Source organism: Gymnoscopelus braueri, assembly GCF_963280865.1.
Source record: "Gymnoscopelus braueri genome assembly, chromosome: 19".
NCBI classification, from domain to species: Eukaryota; Metazoa; Chordata; class Actinopteri; order Myctophiformes; family Myctophidae; genus Gymnoscopelus; species Gymnoscopelus braueri.
Window position 1 is genome coordinate 31573886 of NC_137621.1, and position 19708 is coordinate 31593593.

Consider the following 19708-nt stretch of genomic DNA (forward strand, 5'->3'; position numbering starts at 1 on the left):
TGGTGTAGCGCCCAGGATCACTTAGGAAATTGGCACCGGGTGAAAAAAATGGGTTACAAAAATCGTGGGATAAAAAAATTTAAAGGGAAAAAAAAAAAAAAAAAAATACGGAGTGAACAGGCAATAATCTTCATTTTACAGAATAAAAGTCATTTTAAGGAATTGTCTTGTAATAAAGAATATAAGAAGTTTAAAAAAGCAGATGAGAGCTAAGAAGAGGGTTAAAAGGAATACTCATTTCAACTGTGAAGAATCTAAACTTTCAGTCTGTTATTTTGGCAGCGTCTGCTGGCTGACATGGAGGGCTTCAAACAGCAGGTACAAGCGGTGCAGTTGTGTCAGAGCGCTCTGCGGGTCCCAGAGGAAGTAATGCCTAACCTCGCCATCTGCCGCACGGCTCTACGTCTGCAGCAGGAAGCCAGTCAGTTGCAGCATGTCGCCATTCAGCAGTGCAACATCCTGCAGGTACAGTAGAGGGAGCCATCGCTGCATGATAATATTAATATGACAAGGTGCAGTGAAATGAATCATGTCACATCGTGTCAGCATGCAGTTATAATATTATGACAATTATATAACACATAAAGAATGTATGATGATTTGTTCTATTATTTAACACTTTATAATAATTTTGGAAAGTAAACATTTACTTTGTCATTTGTAAAAATACAAATAATTGAAACGGGGGATATTCGCTGTTTTCTCTCAATTATTAAACAAGACTTTGTCATTTTCTTTAAATATTAGATAACATTTTAGAACTAAACCTTTCATTGTGTCCCCTTTAGGAGGCAGTGGTACAGCATGAGCAGTATGAACAGGAAGTAAGAGACCTCCAGGGGCTGATAGAGGAAGCCCACCGGGTCATCCAGGACCTTCCCATTGCCACCAGTAACATCCAGGAACTACAGGCCCAGATCCTCCACCATGAGGTATGCTGCATTCTGTTCTGTCTAACATATTATCTAAAGTATAGTGTCGCTGTTGAGTGTAAACCTTGTATGACCAAAACGTACTTTTCAGGAAATGGATCCCATGTAGTTATTATTTATTAGTTACAAGCTCTTGTTAATACTTTTTATTGGTTAATATTTATAAAACCCTATTTTGGGCATGATGATGATGATGAATTGGGACTGTTTTATTGGACCAGAGGGATTTCACCAAAGTTCATATAGGTAGTTTGAACTTTGTCTGGGCGCTGACCTCAATGCACTGCGTCAAGCTCCACACACCCATGTGCATCAGCTGTACCAATTCAGTGGGATCAGTCAAACTTCTGAACCCATCGTTTGCGCTGCTGATAAGCATTAACGTTACCGCCCTCAAACTACAAGCCATTACAGTATGAAATGGAGTATGATTTTGTAAATAAGTCATAAAGAAATAAACAAATAATGTTATTGTCCATTATTTTCCACTGGTAATTTTCCTGAAACAGGAGCTGGCTCAGAAGATCAAAGGTTACCAGGAGCAGATTGCATCCCTGAATTCCAAGTGTAAAATGCTGGCAGTGAAAGCCAAGCATGCCACCATGCTGCTGACTGTGACGGATGTGGAGGCACTGCCTGAAGGGCTGGAGGACACAGATGGAGAGAAGCCTAAGAAATCTTCAGCACAAGCTATCATGGTAAGAGAGTAAGATATTTAACATTGATGCTATTTGTTCACAATTCTTTTTAATAGTTTATAATGTGCACAAGTATATATATATAGATATATATAGATATAGATATATATAGATAAAAAGAAATCACACCCTGTGTGAAGTGGGCGGTGTCTTGCTAGCTAATCACAATACTGAATGGAGTCAACCAATCATGTACAAAAAATAAATACATTTATTGAAACACTCTTTATGATGGACGAAACCATAACTTAAAAAAAACAAATTTATGGGTTTTTTTAAGTTATGGTTTCTTATATAGGGCTATGCACATGTGTCATGTGACACTGGCCAATCACAGTCCTGAATAGACTGTGATTGGCCAATCACGGTGCAGGGTTAGGCGGGGTACTTTTTGGCCAATCACAGCGCAGGATAATTGTACAAATTTCCAAACCTCACTTATAGGGGCGGTTTCACCGCCCAAAAATCACACCCAGTGTGAAGTGGGCGGTGTGGTCATCACAGTGGTTATCACAGGGATGGAAGCTCACTTAAAAAAATATATATATTTTTTAGTGCATAGTCCTATTTATAGGTTATTCATTTCATCATGTGTCTCGCTAGCCAATCACAGTGCTGAATAGAGTCAGCCAATAGTCAGCCAATCACAGTACAGCTAGGGGTGTACTAATGTAGGGGTGTACTAATGTATGAGCCAATCACAGTACAGCGAAGGGTGTACTAATGAGGTGTCCCAACCCCACTTATTGACCGCCCAAAAAAAAATATGTACATACATACATACATACCACACAAATATTGTTTTGCTTGGTTTCAAATAGTTTGAAACCAATGCTGTATTTATTTTCTCAATGCCTGAATGCCTAATGTGAACTTAATAAAAACTCTTATATTTAAAAATGCAGTTAATATTAACCTTTCTGGCTTTGAGTAAACCTTTCTTTTCAATTCCCTGATTGCTTGTGTCTGTGTTGCTACTGACCATATTCGTCTGGTGGGCATTTCCCTCTTACTACAACAAAATGGCTGCGGCTATGTTATTATGGTCTTTGAATATTTCCTATGACAGATGACTGCCGGTCGCTGTCATACCCTCCTGTCTCCTGTCACAGAGGAGTCTGGGGAGGAGGGCACTAACAGTGAGGTCTCTTCTCCGCCTGTCTGTCGCTCCCCTTCTCCTGTCTCTCACACTGAGGCATCTGTTAACAAGGTATCCTTCTGCTTTCTCTCTCTCTCTTACATTCATGATTTAACATTTTCCCAAACTGTCATCTTATTGGCTTTAAAGGTAACTCTGGTAGACTGTTGCATACATACATATTTCATCTTTATATCGCTTATTTTATGCTTCGTTCTATGACAGTGTCGTGCAAAAGTAGCGAAAATAGATCTGATATTTTCGATATTTTTGAAAAATCTCAAAAGATTTAGATAATGACATGCCCAAAATAGGGACACCAACACAGTAAAAGCTGTGGCGCTCAATCTCCGTACAGTACATTGCATTACAGTATATGACTATTTTGTGTCTTCTTTCAGATGAGTCAAGGAACTCTCACAAGAGCTCCCATCCAGGAATTATATGATCCCACATTTGAGTCTGTGGCTCACCTAGATGACCTGCAGCGTTCATGGGAGACGTTGAAGAACGTGGTATGTGTTTATTACGAGACCACAGCGTTGTGGTTTATTGATTCCAGATAATCTTAAGGAACCCAACAGAATCTTTGATTGAAACATGAGTATCTACTCTGCCTCCCCACATTGTTTTACCATCTTATTTCATGACACACTGTTAAGTTCAGAGAAGGAATATAATGACTATTGTCTACAGTAGCTGTCGCATTCCAGATTCCACCGGCAACTTTAACAGACAGGACGGAAAAGGACCCCTAGCAGAATTATACCTGTCAAGCGGCTGATAAATTAGATTAGTAGAACAAGCTCCCACCATGGCAATATCCCATCTATCTGGTTACAGATCAGTGAAAAGCAGAGGTCACTGTATGAAGCTCTGGAGAAGCAGCAGCGCTACCAGGGATCCCTCCAGTCCATCTCTGCCAGGATGGAGGCAATGGAGGCCAAACTCAGTGAGCCTGTGGAGCCAGAGAAGAACCCAGAGAGTCATATGGATGGCCATCAGGTGAAACACTGACTGACCATAATGGTTCTGCATACTGTAGCTTAATGACCAGTGCATGGCACTCTCATATGTTTCTGTTTATTTACTGTACATACTTCATCAGAGCTCTTTTCCATTTCTTTACAACTCAATTAGACCTATTTCAGTAAATTAGGCTACTTACTTACTTATGTACTTTAAGTAGATGCACTCTCCACTATTATGTGGAAAAGGGTTACATTGGTATTGGTGTTATTTTGTCGATGCGATGCGAGTATTATTTTCACCATGTCAAATCATATTTATGTTCAGTTGTGAGTTATACAATCTGTGTCAGTGCATCCTGAGTGAGAGGTCTTTTAGAGCAGTGGTTTTCAAACATTTTCATCTCAAGGGCCCCCAAATTGATATGTATTTGGCTGTGTATCCCCATCTGAAAAGATTTTGTGTCAGGGACCCCCATACGAGAAGAATTTTGTAAAAATTTGACTACATTTCTTCGAAAATAGCCGATAGCTCACAACACGCTGCAATGCAACAACCTTGTGAGTTTGTTTTCCTAGGCTATTATTTTCTAATAGCCGAACATTTTTATAGGATTTAAGTATTTAAAATTTTCCATTTTCCTGGGGACCCCCTGGAACCTCCTCAAGGACCCCTGGGGGTCCCCGGACCCCACTTTGAGAACCAGTGTTTTAGAGCTCTAACGTCACACTGTTTTTCTGTATAGGCTGTCATGAAAGAGATTGACAGTCTCCAGGAAGAGATAGACAGGCTGCAGGCGAGCTCCACAGAAGAACTGGCTTGTGATAGTGCAGACTCAGACATGGCTGACCAGCTGGCCATGCAGTCATCCCTCGCTGTCCTGGCTGAAAGGATGGCCACCATCCACATGAAGGCCTCAGGGAGATGGCAGCTACTGGAGGTAGCCTCTTAAATCTGACGCATTTTAAAACTAACAACTGTAGTTGTTAGTCACTTGAAACACCATTTTAGCAATATTTGCAATATAGTATATTGCAAATATTACATATTGCAATATCTGCAATATTTGATACCGTCGACTATTAAATCCTCATAAAACGCCTTGAGAGCTGGTTTGGCTTCTAAGAATTTGTTCTAACCTGGTTCTAAACATACGTCAGGACATCAGTCAGAGGCCATGTGTCATGTGATAACCTTTGGTGTTGCACCAGGTCTTGGGCCTTTGCTGTTCTCACTATATATGCTACAGTATATATAGGTGATGTCATTTGAGAACATAATATTAGTTTACATAACTATGGTACACAATTGTACATATCTGTTGAACCAAACAAAGCTCTCTGACCACCTGTCTGTCTGCAATCAACAAATGGATGAGTTATGCAGGAACTGTCTCAAGTTAATTGAGGATAAGACACAAATAATGAAATATTGCCCCAAAGCCATTAAGGATGAGCCTAAAGGGCCAGGCAGCTCAAATTAACCAATGGTGTATGTATACATTCAGTCAATTTCATCACTTGTAATCTATAAGGCTTGGAACACATCGCTCCAGTTTTAGCTAGACTACTAGCTCGTTGTGTCTTTCAGAGTCAATTTTAAAGTCCTACTACTTGTTTATAAATGAGTTAGGGTTGGCCTGCATCACAGACTCCTTGTTGTTTTATGTTCCTTCACAAGCCCATCGATCCTCAACTGCAGGCTTGCTAGATATGCATACCCCTACCCAAAAGAAAATTGGAGATATAATTCAATTATGCTCCCAAATTATACATTTTACATTAGAGAGACTAGCTCTGTCGAAGTCTTTAAACAACACTTAAAAACATAAACTTAAAATCGTATTAACCAAGCCTTGCTATAGCATCATTTCTTGCCATTAAAGCATGTTATTTCATTTTATTTCCCTTTTATTTTTATTTCTTTATTGATTATGTGCTTTACTTGTGTTTAGCTAGCTCCGTTGTCTTGTTTTCTTATTTTAATGCAAAGTATTTCGTTTTTCTTGTTTGCTTCCCTTTAATGTATGTTTCTTGTTTTTTCCCCCTTATCTTTAATGTAAAGCACTTTGAGCTGCATGTTTTTAATTTGTAAGAAAGGTGCTTTACAAATAGACAAAATCAGACCATAGTGGAAATTGTATTCACATGTAGGCTATTTACACTTGGGCGGAGTTGGCCACAAGGGACAAAAACAGTGCAATAAATATTACCTACTGTAATTAGCCACTAATTTCTCACCTGACACTATCTGAGTTACAGTAGTTGTCATGGAGAACCCCACATATTCCTGTTTTGTCTGAAATCTAACCTGATGTACAATATGTTCTGTGCTGTGTCCCAGGAGCATATGAGTGACCAACTGGAGGGCCAGCAACAGGAGCAGGCTATACAGCGCTACCACAGTCAGGCTGATGAATTGGACCAATGGTTAGCCAATGCACGCAGCACCATCACCTGCATTCTGGAGCCCAATCTTCAGGAGGAGGCAGACATGGAGGAGGAGCTCTCAGAATGTCAGGTAGGAGCGCCCCCTACTGCCCTCTCATTGGAACTGAGGGGGCCATTTCAAATTTCTAATTACTTTTACAGTATGACTGGAAAGTAAGTGGTATCAAACCTGCCTGCTGATATACAAGATATGTGAGTGAAATGGAACAAACAGGAACTAATTAAAAGAGTTGAGATGTGACATTTGAGACTGAATGGTCATCATCTAGATGCTCAGTCATCTGAGCTTTTAGATTATGATGGTCCATGCACAAAACAAACATCAGCAGCAACAGCTGCATTATTTACACCTCATTTATGTCAAATTGTCTTATCTCCTCTTTTGATGTATGGATGCGGCCAAGGGGGCAGGAACTTGTCAGAGGGTAAACAAGTGTATTAGCAGAGTTAGAGGTTTGCATTCAGATGGCTAGGCTCCTAAGCGGCTGTGACACTAGGCTTAAGCAGATTAAGCCCTTATGGGCAGGGAGCCAGTTAGCTTCGTAGGGGTGGGTTTAGAGGCGGTGGCTTCAAGACACTTGTGAGGTTGCACTGCTGAGATTGGTGTAGGTGACAGAGTTGGGCCGGGCCTGCTAGAATAATTCAAGTAGGCGAATCCTAGATGACAGGACAGTTATGGCACCTTGGAGTAACCTGTTGAAGCCACTGATGACAGGTTATTGGCTACACTACAGCAAAATCAAAGAGATTTGTTCGTTCAGTTATTGGAATTACTGTCACTGATGAGCATCTGTGATTGGACTGGATTGGATCTCTCATTACAAACACCACAGGGTTTACACACACAGTTGTTACTTCTGGTTTTGTCCAGGAGCGTAGGCTGCATGCAGAGCATGAGGCGTAAAGGATTAGTGGCAATATGTTGCACTGGAGGCGACACAGAAGAGATAGGCCAAGGATGAGAGCACAGGGACTGCTCTCCCTTTCCCGTGCCCAGGGAGAACTGCTGGTGTAGGGGGGGTGGGGGGGGGGGGGTCTGAGCCGGCCCTGGCCCCCCTCGTTTACTGGCGGTGCCTGGAGGGTCTGTTCTGAGGAACCTTTAGAAAGAGGAGTTATAGTCACTGGTTGTGGTGGAGGTGGGTGTGAGACGCCATGTTTGAACTGGCCTCTCTCCTCCTGGTGCTGCAGAACATGCTGCAGGAGATCGAGGAGAAGGTGCTGGCCTTGTCCGAGCTGTCCATGCACAGCGAGAGCCTGCTGCTGGAGGGACGGGCAGAGACCCAGGAGGAAGCCAAGCAGCTGGCCAGGAAGCTACGACATCTGAAAGGCGGTCTGCTGGAGCTGCAGAGGATGCTGCAAGACAAACAGATCAACATCCAGGTGAGGTGGCTGGTTTCACACCTGAAATACGGAGGGGGGTAATGGCTACATAAGTCCATATGTCCACCAAGAGGTTTTTTTTTCCTGATCGCAGCATATGTTTTAAATTGTTTACAATGGGGGCACAGCGTACTTGGAAACCCCAGCAGCGTGACGAGGCGCTGAATGTTTATTTTGCGCTCGTAGTGTTTTTATCTGCTTGCTGAGAGCTGAAATATTTTCAACTCGGGCGTTTGGAAGCGTTTTTAGGCGAGTGCTTTGCGTGTTCAGCCGGTAAAAAAACGCCTTGGTGGACACGGCCCCTAACTCCAGGTTCTTATCATCCCGGATAGATAAATGATGTCATCATGACGCTAACATTTAAAAAAGAGAATTGTATTATAATTATATTGTATGGTAACGTTGGATAAAAGCACCCACCAAATGGTTGGGTATATGTATTTTTTTAATTTTTTTTTGTGTTTATTACCATTCAGACCATGCTAATCATGACTGATTTACAGTAAGAGATTAGATTGACTTAATGACCAGCTTATTTGCTATCTGTCTGCAGGCCGCCCTAGCATGGGAAGAGTTCAAAGGCCAGCCGAGAGAACATGTAATGTTATTAAGCTCTGTGTTATTAAGCTCTGTGGAACCTGTATGCTTTATCAGTTCTTTACTGTTCTCATGAACTTACAGTTCATGCAGGACTTGGAAGTCATATGCCCCAGCTGTAATCAACTGTCAGCCATGCATTTCTATACACCAATCACAACCCATTCTCACAACAAGGCAGGTCCATTTAAATATGGCTCCCTCGTACATTTGATCTCTGCTACACTTTCAGTATGCTGCCACACACTGCTGCTGGCAAAGCTTTGCCTGCACCACCCCGGCCTCCACCTTTCTAGTTCAGTCTTGCATGGCTCAAAGATTAAACCGAAAATAAATGTCTTGCTTTGGGCACGCTCTTGCATACCCATGGGTGGTGTCAGCATCACTCTCCCTGGTTTGGTTTGGTTTAGCTTAGCATGCTGCTTGTCTAATTCAGGGAGCATCATAAGAGCAGAGCCATTAGTGCCAAGTTTAACGTAATATGTATAACACATGGAATATCATTCCAACACGTATTATTCCATGTATGTTGCAATAGTTCAATCTACAGTATGATGAGTCGATGTTATAAGATATCCACTCCATTAGCCAATCAGCAGCATCTAGTCGACCTAACAACTTTGATTTGACTTCATTCCTTCACTGAATATCCAGTCCTACTGAGTAAATGATTTCACATGTTACATTTCTAAGTTGAATGTTGTTCAATTTTGCAAATGTGAATCAGTTGAATCACTGCTTATGATGACAATGATCTGGCTGAAGAGCTGACTTTGAAAGAATGCATGGTGTGTAATATTCTTGGACTGCGCAAAGGAATCCTAGATTAGTTGTGGTATGCAACACAGTAAAATCCTCAGTGTTCATTTATACATTTGCATCTCTGAGACTGTGTAAATGTAACCAAATGGACCCTTACTGGTCCATTTGTACAGTCTCTGAGATTAATGAATTAATTACATAGGATTTTACTGTGAACTTTTGTTACATGCCACCAAATCATCTTCTGTGTAAAACCGAAATGCCTTCAGTAATAAAATCAATGGCTTGTCTTTTCCCAGGGCTCTCTGCAAGAGCAGGAGGAAAGTGAATCTGAGTCCAGCTTGTCTCAGAGTCCCAATGTTCAGGACTGGCTGGCCCAGGCCCGTTCCACACGGACACAACAGCACCAAGACAGCCTTCAGAGACAGAGGGTACAGTTTGACAACATATGATACATACCCTGTATAATGTTTTAATGAGTAGTGAGTAACATTATAGGTCATCTAATACCTCTGCATCATCTCTTACTGTATTTGTACTTACGGTATGTTTAGTCTCAGTTTTTGATACCTGGTAGGTATGTTTCCTGGTAATTTTGCCCAGAATGTTAGTATATTTCAACTTTTATGTACACTGGTGGCCACCGTACACGACACCATAAATGATCTACCTTACTGCAGTGGCTCCTGCAGCTGCATAGCAGCCTATTCTTTTTTTAATGTAGTAAAATAAAACTTTATGGGCCTGTATACTAAGTTCTTATTCTCTTCTAGCTTAATTGGCATGAAGCTACAGAATGTATATAGAAGCAAAAATGGTCAGTACTTGCAATAGTACTGTATCATACCACTACAAGTAGAACTTAAGAACATCGATGACAACTGTCAGCATTAAATGGATGAGCATAGGTAGATGTTGCTGTGTTGCTTTGTCCTGCAGGAGCTGGAGGAACAACTAGCAGAGCAGAAAAAGCTGCTTCAGTCAGTCGCCAGCAGAGGAGAAGAGATCCTTATCCAGCAGGCATCCCCCAGCAGCGCCAGGTACTTTATGACCTTATGAACTTAAAGCTACAATCCAGGACTTATATCAATGAATAAAACATTGTATTAACCAATCTGTATGGTAGAGTATGTTAATACAATACAACTAGCTGCAGTCGTTGGAGGTGGTCTCCCTACTGTTTGACAATGTCAGTAAAGTTATTTGAAGCTGACAGTGCCCCGAAATAGACACTACTGTAGATGCGCCGTCGTCTTTATTGTAGTTCAGACATCTTTGTGATTGCCTCTCTTCGAGATAGGGAGACAGACAATTGATGTAAAACACGCTTTCAGGTGCATCTAAGCAAAATCTACCTAATGTCAATCTTCTCAACATATTAGTAACGAAAGATGTTTCATCACACATTTGTCTAAACTCCCAGATGTGGAAAAACAAGTTATTCCAAAAACAAGCCAGATATGAGTCAAATTATTTTCATAGATGAATGTTAAAATATATTTTTTTGTGTCTCTTCAGACTGAAGCAGTGCTAGCTCTTTGTTGGAATTTGTATGAATACACGTTTAAAAAAATACATTGGTACTGGTTTATTGAACATGAATGTTGTTTCACGGTGCAGTACAACAGAGCCCTTCAATCCAGAGGCTCTGGTTGAGAGGGAGGCTCAGGCAGCACGGGAGCTGATGAAGCAGAGATGGGAGACTTTAAGACTAGAGCTCAAAACCAAACTACAGCTGCTGCAGAAGACCCTGGAAACTGAATACAAGCAGCCGGTAATAACCCTGTAGCAAAATAAAATTATTGCTTAGTTGCTTATAACCTAGTCAGTGTGTAAACATATATTATATGCCTAAGTGGGGTAAAGTGTCTCTGACTACCTTAAAATACACTCAAGATAGTATTGTATCTATTAGTATTGGTTTTGTAATAGAGGTAGCAGTACTACTACTAGTAATATTAGTTGTTGCAGTTATAATAGTAATGGTAGCATTAATACCAGTATTATTATTATTATCATTATTATTATTATTACTTTTATGTATGCAATAACAGGCTTTAATCCATTTGACTTGTCACAGCTTTATTCCAGAAGTTCCAGGGTGAGCACAGCTGGGCCACTGTTTAATGGAGAGAGCAAGGCCAGTGACAGAACCACACTGAAGTCTCTATTTGACACTTTTAGACACACAATGGAGGAGATATCGACCCAGGTTAGATTATTTCTTTACCAGTAATGCCAACAAAATCCTTTGTATAACATGTCTTGTATAAACAGGAAAAGGAAAGAAAAAAAAGATTGACTTTCACAAAGTTAATTGTTGAAACATTCTCATGTACGTAGCCTGTTGGTGGTGAGAGAAAAGTGTCGCCGATGGAGCAGCAGCTCTTCACTGCCGTGACGTCCACGTCCACCTGGCTGGATGATGTGGAGAGCACTGTGTTCTCTGGGTCGGTGCTGCTGACTGAGAATGCTGAGATGCAGCTCCACAATCAGGAGGTACAATATACCATAGCTATACTGGCTGGGTGGCTAAGGGGTTAGCACTGTTGCTTAACCACTTACATGTAAAACTTACTTCGTTGACAGGGGTCCCCTGGAGGTCTATAATTGGCCTCCTCCTTTACACCTTTACATCTACACCAAATGTAGATCTGCTGTTTTTGTTTCCCTATTTTAGTTTTTGCCAAATATTGGTTATTATGACATGCTCAGAATAGGGATCATGGGGTTAACGGCAAGATATCCTAGGGTTTTAACCCAAACAGGGCCTCTCTGTGTTGAGTTTACAGGTTCTCCACAATTTAAAATGTTTTTAATCTGGGTGCTCTGGTGTCCTACCACACCAAAAGACATGCATGTTAAGAGAGAGGCACTCTAAGGCACCAGCCTTAGAGCTGGAGCAGATCCTCTGGTGCTGCCCAGTGTCTGTCTGAATAGTTTTCCCTCCTACAGGGATCAACAAAGCATAACTTACCATAACTTATACAGTAAAATGGATGAACATTTCTGCACAGTGCCTTTGTTTTTTTGCATTGTACCCCTACACAATACTGCAGAATGGTTTTAAACTTCTCTCTTCTCTGCAGACGCTGGGTACTGATGTGAGGGATGTGACTGAGGAGGTTAGACACAGCAAGGTTCTGCTGGCTGTGCCAGCAGGGCTGAAGCAGGAGGAACGGGTCCTGCTGGAAGATACCCTGGACTGCCTGAAAGAGAGACTACGTGCCCTGGGTTCAGCTCTGACAGAACGCTGTGAACACATGAGGGCCAGGATGCATGAGCTCACAGCCTACCAGGTCTTTGCATTTTTTGTGCTTCTGTCTTATGTCAATCTGTCACATTATGATTGAGAGGAAATTAGATCATAATTCTGTCAAGCATGTTACACTCATGCACTTCTTTAATTATGTAGTTTGGTCTGTCAACACATAAATCTTTGACCAAAACACACAATTAGAACTACATAGGTTGTATGTGTGTGGGAATTCTCTCTATATAATATGGGCCATCTGTATTACACCTATCATTTGTAAAGTAGTGGAGGTTTCCATGCTCTGAAGAAATCTTATTTTCGCAAATACAGACAGAGCTACAACTTCTCCAAACTGCTCTTATTGAAACCAAGTGCCAGATTCTACAGACGTTAGCCGGGGCCATGGATAAGTCGGCTTCTAAACAGCTGGAGGTAAGAATCACCCACCTTTTAAAATGCTTGTACAGATGCAGTACATTGACGATACTCTTTCTCATCGAGATGAGGGAATGAAGACAAAAACAATATTTCAACCATTCAACAGTGTCGTAATTTCTTTCAGGTCATTGCAGATGCAGAAAGCAGTTTGAAAGACTTTGAACAGAAGATCTCTGAGCTCAAAACCAGAGGAGCAGCTCTACAAGCAGATCAAATATCAACCAACAAGCTGCAGAAGCTACAGGTACTGAACTTGACTTACAGTGTTCTCTTTGACACCAACCATTCATTATTTTGTAAGGAGAGAAACAATACATTCAACACTGCATTGTTGCAACCTTGTGTCAAATAATGTTATAATGTGCAATTCAGACTACTAGACCATACCCGGTGAAGGGCGCAGACGAAAGTAGTTGCAAACTTGGGGTTATTGCACGTCCTGTAGCGCGGTCCCCCCGCGGGTTCCCCCGCGGCACCCCCCGCGGTCACCCCTCCCCGACCAATTCTCATTGCATTGAGAATTTAAATATTACCAAATTACCAAAATGTCCTTGGAAGATCAGCAACTCTAGTCAGTAAACATGAAAATCAATGGAGTCATGACTGTGACAAATTGTGTTCTTCCCGTATGTATTCCAGGATGGCTATGAGGAGCTGGTGATGACAGTGGGCTCACGACGCAGTGGCTTGAACCAGAACATGGCTCTGAAGGGTCAATATGAGCGGGCCCTTCAGGACCTGACCGACCTGGTGGACACGGCTCAAGACAAGATGGCCACCAACCAGAGGATCATCGCCAGTTCCGCAGAGGAAGTCCAGAATCTACTCGACAAACATAAGGTAAAGTAAAACTTACACTTGACTTGACTAAGAGACTTGTGGAGTAAACATTCAAGTTCAGATGTAAGTTTTGTTTAAGGCTTTAAGCAATATTGCAGTATAAAAAAGATATGGTCTAAGATAATAAAGATTGACTGGCAGTACAACACATGAATAATTCATATATTATTTACATTTTATTCCCAAATGTTTGTTTGTGTGTGCATCCCATATGAGAGAGTGGGTATTTATTCATTTGTTCAACATGACCTAGGACTTTGTACACCCAAAATGTTGTACCATATTTGTCATGTCTGTGGTTGTGTGTTGCTGAGTTTAAGGAATTCAGTAAGTAAGCAAGTTGCTGATTTTGTCCTTCAGGAGTTCTTCCAGGGGTTGGAGTCCCATATGATCCTAACAGAAACGTTCTTCAGGAAGATCAGTAGTCTGATGCTGCCTAAGGAGAGACAGGTCCTGGAGGAGACTCTGGTCCAGGCTCAGGGTGTCCTCAAAGAGGCTCACAATAGAGGTGTAGAGCTGGAGTGCATCCTAGAGGTAAGAAATAAATATCTAAAACTATAATTTCCTAGGGGGCACGGTGGCACAGTCGGTAGTGCTGTCGCCTCACAGCTAGAAGGTCCTGGGTTCGATTCCCGCAGGGGACGCTGTGGGCGCTGGGGGCGTGTTCTCTCCTCCGCGTCATCAGTGCCCATACCCTAGGTGGGGTTGGCGAAAGGGCCTTTCTGTGTGGAGTTTGCATGTTCTCCCCGTACCCTCACAAAAACATGCAGTAATCCTGGTCACTATACTGCCTCCCCCTGGCCAGCCGGGGCGCCTGATGGAGGGGAAGGGAACTGGTTGGAATAACGTGTTCCTTCCACGCGCTACGTCCAACCAGGGAAACTCTCCCCTGTCAGGTGACAAGAAGGTCAGTTGGCTCTCATGCATTGAAGGAGGCATGAGCTCGGCCCTGGCCTCCCTAGGTTGGCAGAGGGAAGGTAGTGCCCAGGATTACATAGACAATTAGCACTGGGTGTAAAAAATAGGGTTACAAAATCGTGGGATAAAAATTAAAAAAAACAAAACAAACTATAATTTCCTTATGCCGCCTGTTTATACCTTCATGGAAGAGGAAGTAATGAGGGCCTCTACAGTTTGTTCTATACTGTATTGTGTTGGTTATTTGGTATCCATAAGCATAATCGGATCCCCCTGCAAACTAAGTAGCTGTGAGCATGGAAGTACAGCTCTTATGACTGTATACTATGTGACATTCATAACACGTCTGGAAAAGTGAATGCAATTTAAAAACTTTTCCCAGCCCTAGAAATGTCATGGAAATATCTCAAATCTACTTCCTACATGTAACTTTCTTTTTCACTTTTCTCTAAATATATTTTTTTAATTTGTTGTAGCTAGTTTAAAAAAAGAAAACTACAGGTTTAAATAATGTTCAACATCATGTGTACCTTCTGGTATGTCTAACCTTTAGTAATCCCCCAAAAATGACCCAGAAAGTAAATAGTCCTGATGATATATGCAAGTCCCAAGTGATAATGTTACTAGGTGAATGCATACTATATTTAGATGGCCTACATATAAATGTAGAGGATCAAGGCCATGTATTTTTATATGAGAAGCTATCCGTGAGACCCCAAATGTTAAAATTCAGTTGGGTCAGCATATTTAGTGCTTAACAGTTTTTTTTAATTTTTGATAAATCTGCTAAGCACTAAATTAGCTGACACAGCATGTGCATCCACTGCTGAATAAATGAGTTAGACTTTAGTTTTTCTTCCTCTCCTTGCATTTTTCCTTTACTAATTTATTTTGGTTTTTAAAAGCTAAATGTGTTTTAAAAGTTACTATACAGTTTACAGTTTAGGCATTTAGCAGACGCTCTTAATCCAGAGCGACTTACAGTAAGCAAGGACACAAGATATTACATCATAATACATCATAATACACATAATACATCAAATGCATTAAAATAGTAATCTAATAATAAAGTAATACTTAAGTTAACCAATAATCTAATAATAACTAATGCATACGTAAACCAAGAACCTATCATCAGCCTACATTGAAACTATACACACTATAGGATACCAGGTCAACAATGACCTGGCATCTGTCTATATAACATGCTATCTAAGTTGCATTTTAGCCTTTGCATAATCCTGCAAGGTCGTCAAGGCTAGGGCAAGTGCTACGGGCTATGCCACACATAGCTTCTTAGCAGTGTTGCCAGGTTTTGCGAGAGATACAAACAACCAGGTCTATGAAAACAAGACCAAAAGAGGCGACTAGGCTACATGAGGCATTTAAACCTATATACATCGGCTATTTGTAAATAGCTTTCTACAAGCTTTATCTACAAGCTCACAACGCGTCGCATTGTGAGCTTGTAGATTTGCACAAAAAAAATATCTTGGAGAAAATGTTTAAAAAATTTAATATTTTTGAATCATTTTAACAACACAAATCTTGTATGGGGTCCCTGGCATAAAATATTTTCTGATGGTGGTCTGCAGACAAATCCTACTATAATTCTACAAAGCTCTGTAGTGGTGAGGTGGTGAGGTGGTGAGGCCAAAATTTGTTCTGCCCGGTTCTCCTCAGTGGCTGGAGCAATTGATCTGATTTGACCATTACCATGTGCACGGAACAGCGAAGCCCGTTTTTCGATTTCACCAAATCTCAGCTGTTTATTAGCGTTTTTGTGTAAAAGAATGTCGCCATGGTTACAGCTGCCCAGCTGTGGGATGGCCCCGCGAGCTATGGGACGAACTGCCTCCCGGGTTGCCAGATCATGTGCGCATATCCCCCCACGGTTATGGACTAGTACATATCAATTTGGGGGTCCTTGACATGAAAATGATTGAGAACCACTGGTTTAAACAGCATTACACAGCAAGCCCAAAATAACCAACTACACTTTAGAGACAAGCCCCAAAAAACGCAACCCGCAACTACCGATATTTTCAAGCAACTTTACAGAAAAACAAGCCCAAAGTCGCTTATAATAAGCGGACATGGCAACCCTGCTTCAGAGTTGCCTCATGTGTTGTTCTGTACATGTGTTTTCAGACATGGTGCCGTCTAATGCAGGATTACCAGGCCCTAAACAGACAGCTGGAGTCAGTAGAGGGAAGTCTCCCTGCTTTTGACCTGCTGGAGGAAACAGAGGAGAAACTCTCTGACAGGATCTCATTGTATCAGGTTTGTATCATGTTTACAACAATATATTTAAACTTGAATACTGGTTGAGATTTACAGTATTACAACAGCGGTATACAGCCGGTGTGCAGAAAATGGAGATTTGGTTTTGGTGAGTTTTGTTCCATCCTGGGCATATATGTAGAATCTAATCTCTTTTTACCCTAATTTACCCATAATGCTTATTATCAGTTTTGTCCATAGAGTTATAATATATCTAGAGAGCACGTATTCATTTCAATGAAGTTGCTCACCCAGCGCATGAAGTACCCTCTTCTTCGGCATTTGAGCACCAAATTTGGTGCTCAAGTCTTCTGCATTTGAGTTTCAAACAGTAGACGCGCGAGCGGTAGCATTTTAAATGTGGAATTCTTGCAATCTCACATTTGACCACCAGGCGATGTTAGCTTCACCCTTTCTGTCTCAAACTCACTCTTCTCTATTTGATCTAGCCATCACTCTCTTGATTTACAGCGTGTTCTTCTGATCTCTTTTTAGGGTCTTAAGGCAAGACTGACAGAGCACCAACATAAGCTGTACCAGGTCCTGGATGAAGGCAAGCGTCTGCTGCTGTCAGTGTGCTGTCCCAGCCTGGAGAACCAGCTCACGTTGCTCGGGGAACACTGGCTCAGCAACACCACCAAGGTCAACAAGGAACTCCAACGCCTCGAGGCCATCCTCAAGCACTGGACCAGGTCAAAGACAACAGAACTTTACATTAAGTTTGATTTTACCCTGATGTTTTTAAATGTAGTGGATCCAGTTTTGTGAACCAAAGGCTTACTGTATTTTATCTGTTGTTATTATAAAATGACCAACATTAAATGTTCTTCTTTCTTGAATTGACTCACATCATGGCTTGTTTAAAAGCCTGAGACCTTCATAATAGCACCACCCGTGCATATGCACTTCCCAACTCCGATATTGTTATTATCACATTCAGTTTTATTTGTGCTTAAATTGTGATGGTATTTTTTCTTTCCTCCCAGGTATCAGAGGGAGAGTGCTGAGCTAAACGAGTGGCTGCAGTCTGCATTGGAGCGTTTGGAGTTCTGGAACACCCAGGCACTGTTGGTTCCACAGGAGCTGGAGACTGTCAGAGACCATCTGTCTGCATTCCTGGTGAGGAATATAGACGTTCTTCTGTGTGCATATCAGTATGAAATGTCAATTCAGTTAGATCTATGGAGCGGTCTGTGAATCAGTGCACTAAGGCATTACACTATGTAAAATTATTAAACAATCAATTAACCATGGAAGAAATTCATTAATAACAACAGCATGTATGAGCTGACCTCTCTTTCTCTGTCCGCAGGAGTTCTCCAAGGAAGTTGAGGGCAAGTCCTGCCTGAAGAGTTCAGTGGTAACTGAGGGCAACCACTTGCTGCGGTTGAAGAAAGTGGACACAGCAGTGCTTCGGTCTGAACTGGCACGAGTCGACAACCATTGGGCAGAGCTGCTTACACGCATCCCAGTGGTCCAGGAGAAGCTGCATCAGGTATAGTACCTGCTAGCCTGGCTCCAGCCCCTGAAATCGCTAGCCTCGCATTCAGGGGCTGGTGACGCTGTAGCAGGCGGGGTTTTTCTCGGTTGAAAATCTAACCGGCGGCCCGGCCCAATCGGGATTGGGTTAATCCAGTATGAATCAATCGCTAAAGAGTCCCACTTTGGCCACGCCCCCATCTCAGAAAACGGCTGCACTGAGAGGGCTTTCAGACTGAATAATGGAGTGAAACAAATTCAGGCTGAGTGTCAGGCTAAGTACCTGTCACATGCAGCCAGAATGAACAGGCTTAGCTGGTTCCCGGTGCAAAGAAGATTGCTGCTTTCTCATTTCACTAGACGCTATTCGTGAAAGGTTGCCTTCTGGCCATGCTCTGTCCCTGCTCTGGAAGGTTGATATGCTGCTGTTCTGATGGTGTTGTTTTTTTCTCAGGTGCAAATGGAGAAGCTGGCCTCCCGCCATGCCATCTCCGAGCTGTTTAATTGGATGTCCCTGATGGAAAATGTCATAGAGGAGGATGAGGAGAACCTAAATAGTGCTGTGGGGTCAACGGTCATCCAGGACTACCTGCAGAAGTATAAGGTACGTACAAATACAATTAGTACCTACCTTGGGAAGGCACTGTAGACCGCCGCCCCAGCGTTGGGTTTTGTTTATACAGTCATCTGTTAATTGTCTCCGCCAGGCCGAAAGGCATGGCGAGAGAGTATGTTTTGCCCCCTGTCCGTCCGTCCGTCCGTGTGTGTGTGTGTCCGTCCTTCTGTCTGTGACCAGCTAATTGGTCTGGTCGCTGTGAAACTGCACACACACACTCCCTGGATGCCACAGCAGAACCTCTGCCCCACATTTTTCAGATCAGCCTGTCATAGCGCCACCATGAGGCCGACTTTTGCAAAACACATTTTTTGCTATTACTCCTACAGATTTTGTCCAAAAAACTCTGTACACAGTATCTCTATAGCCATGTGATCAACACGGATCTGTCTGATTTTCCATATTCCATCATGATTGGCTAAAATTGGCTTCCAAAGTTTGCAGGATTGGTTCATTTTGAACAAAATGCCTCAAATCATGAACGCAGCATGCGATTTCCGTGAAATTTTCCACAGAGATTCCCACTTGGCCCAGGAAGAAATGCCACCCTTTTCACATTGGCCTGTTATAGCGCCACCAGCAGGTCTAATTTAGCAAACCAAATTTTTGGAACAAAATGCCTCAAATCATGAATGCAGTGTCCTATTGTCGTGCAAGGCACGAAATGGCACCCTTTTCACATTGGCCTATTATAGCGCCACCAGGAGGCCACAATAACCTACCTGACCTGGCGGAGACTTGTGCTCCGAGGAGCACTTTTTCTAGTTCTGTCTGTGGACAGCTAATCTCCGGCACCGTTGGCTTGCTCGCAGCGAAACTGTGCACACACACTCCCTGGATGCCACAGCAGAACCTCTGCCCCAAATTTTTCACATGGGCCTTTTATAGCGCCACCAGGAGGCCGATTTGTGCAAAGATTTTTCATATTCCATCCTGATTGGCTAAAAATGGC

The 19708-nt window shown here is 42.2% G+C and overlaps 1 protein-coding gene across 1 annotated transcript in view; it reads left to right on the forward strand.

The window, feature by feature from the left end:
* syne1b (spectrin repeat containing, nuclear envelope 1b) overlaps positions 1-19708 on the forward strand; it is a 123870-nt gene that overhangs the window by 78547 nt on the left and 25615 nt on the right. The window contains exons 88-111 of the mRNA XM_080415010.1: positions 283-465; positions 789-932; positions 1442-1630; positions 2700-2840; positions 3170-3283; positions 3612-3773; positions 4483-4677; positions 6081-6257; positions 7376-7567; positions 9226-9357; positions 9866-9966; positions 10547-10700; positions 11007-11138; positions 11270-11425; positions 12016-12225; positions 12513-12614; positions 12745-12864; positions 13260-13460; positions 13821-13994; positions 16530-16661; positions 17157-17353; positions 17648-17780; positions 17974-18156; positions 18595-18744. Of these exons, the coding sequence (XP_080271136.1) occupies positions 283-465; positions 789-932; positions 1442-1630; positions 2700-2840; positions 3170-3283; positions 3612-3773; positions 4483-4677; positions 6081-6257; positions 7376-7567; positions 9226-9357; positions 9866-9966; positions 10547-10700; positions 11007-11138; positions 11270-11425; positions 12016-12225; positions 12513-12614; positions 12745-12864; positions 13260-13460; positions 13821-13994; positions 16530-16661; positions 17157-17353; positions 17648-17780; positions 17974-18156; positions 18595-18744 (3774 nt within the window). The remainder of the gene's footprint in view (positions 1-282; positions 466-788; positions 933-1441; positions 1631-2699; positions 2841-3169; positions 3284-3611; positions 3774-4482; positions 4678-6080; positions 6258-7375; positions 7568-9225; positions 9358-9865; positions 9967-10546; positions 10701-11006; positions 11139-11269; positions 11426-12015; positions 12226-12512; positions 12615-12744; positions 12865-13259; positions 13461-13820; positions 13995-16529; positions 16662-17156; positions 17354-17647; positions 17781-17973; positions 18157-18594; positions 18745-19708) is intronic.